Source organism: Numida meleagris, unplaced genomic scaffold (genome assembly GCF_002078875.1).
Source record: "Numida meleagris isolate 19003 breed g44 Domestic line unplaced genomic scaffold, NumMel1.0 unplaced_Scaffold367, whole genome shotgun sequence".
NCBI lineage: Eukaryota > Metazoa > Chordata > Aves > Galliformes > Numididae > Numida > Numida meleagris.
Genome location: NW_018364592.1, coordinates 7,623 through 8,886, shown reverse-complemented (window position 1 = coordinate 8,886; position 1,264 = coordinate 7,623). Strand labels below are relative to the sequence as shown.

Here is a 1,264-nt window from a genome sequence, read left to right as displayed (position 1 = left end):
TCACCTTGCCGTTGGGCCCCGCGTCCGCATCCCTTGCATTGACGGCCCCAACGAGCAGCGCAGGGACATTGTTCTCACGCACAAACATGGTGTACGACGTCTGGTTGAAGACGGGTGCGTTGTCGTTGACATCGGAGATGTCCACGGTGAAGGTGTGCGTGGTGGTGAGAGGAGGAGACCCTGCATCTGCTGCCGTCACAACCATGATGTGCTGGGCTCTCTCCTCCCGGTCCAGTGTGCTCACGGTCACCAGCTCATAGTAATTCTTAAAGGCTGGCCTGAGGGAGAAGAAGAGCTGGTCTTCAAGGGCACAACTTGTCTCCCCATTGACACCGGAATCCCGGTCCCTGACAGCAAACAGTGCAACCACTGTGCCAGGCTCTGTGTTTTCAGGGATGGGGCTGCTGAAGGAACTGACCATGATCTCTGGTGCGTTGTCATTCACATCCACCACCTCCACTACTACATTGCACATGGTTGAGAGACCCCCACCATCAATTGCCTGCACAGTGAGCTCATGTTTCTGTGCAGCTTCAAAATCTAAATGCTTTGCAATTCCAATTTCCCCTGTTCTGGAGTTAATCGTGAACAATGAATGGCTAAGTCCAACTGTTTGGCTGAACTGATATGAAATGTCACCATTAGCACCCTCATCTGCATCGCTGGCCACCACTTTGAGAACAACAGAGCCTACTGGAGCATTCTCCCAAACCTGCCCAATGTACACCTTCTGTGTGAAGATCGGAGCATTGTCATTTGCATCCAGAACTAGGATGTGGATTTGGGTGGAACCACTCCTCGGTGGAGAACCCCCATCTGTGGCAACGAGACTGAAATCCAACTCTGCCTGCTCCTCTCTGTCCAGAGGGTTTTCCAAAACCAGTTCTATATACTTGTCACTCTCACTCTGAGTGAAGACACTGAAGTACTCGTTCTCAGGAACGATGCTGTAAGCCTGGATGTCATTGCTGCCAATGTCCAGGTCCTGAGCAGCCCCCACGGGGAAACGTGAGCCCGGGTCGCTGGTTTCGGGGATCTTAAACGTGACTCGTTCGTCCGGGAAGACCGGCGAGTGGTCATTGATGTCCACCACGGACACCTCAATGGGAAAGAACTGCAGGGGATCGACGAGCAGCAGCTCGAAGGCGAGCGTGCAGGTGCGGGAGCGTCCGCACATCTCCTCCCGATCGAGCCGCTCGGCGAGAACGAGGCGGCCGCTGCCGCGCTCCAGGCGAAAGTGCTGCCGGCCGGCCGGCGAGGCGAT

The 1,264-nt window shown here is 55.2% G+C and overlaps 1 protein-coding gene across 1 annotated transcript in view; it reads right to left on the bottom strand.

Moving 5' to 3' along the window:
• The window catches only part of LOC110391446 (protocadherin beta-15-like), a gene marked incomplete at its 5' end in the record, with an annotated part of 52,658 nt that overhangs the window by 43,775 nt on the left and 7,619 nt on the right, over positions 1 to 1,264 (bottom strand). Inside the window, 1 exon segment of the mRNA XM_021383333.1 lies at positions 1 to 1,264. Within this exon segment, the coding sequence (XP_021239008.1) occupies positions 1 to 1,264 (1,264 nt within the window).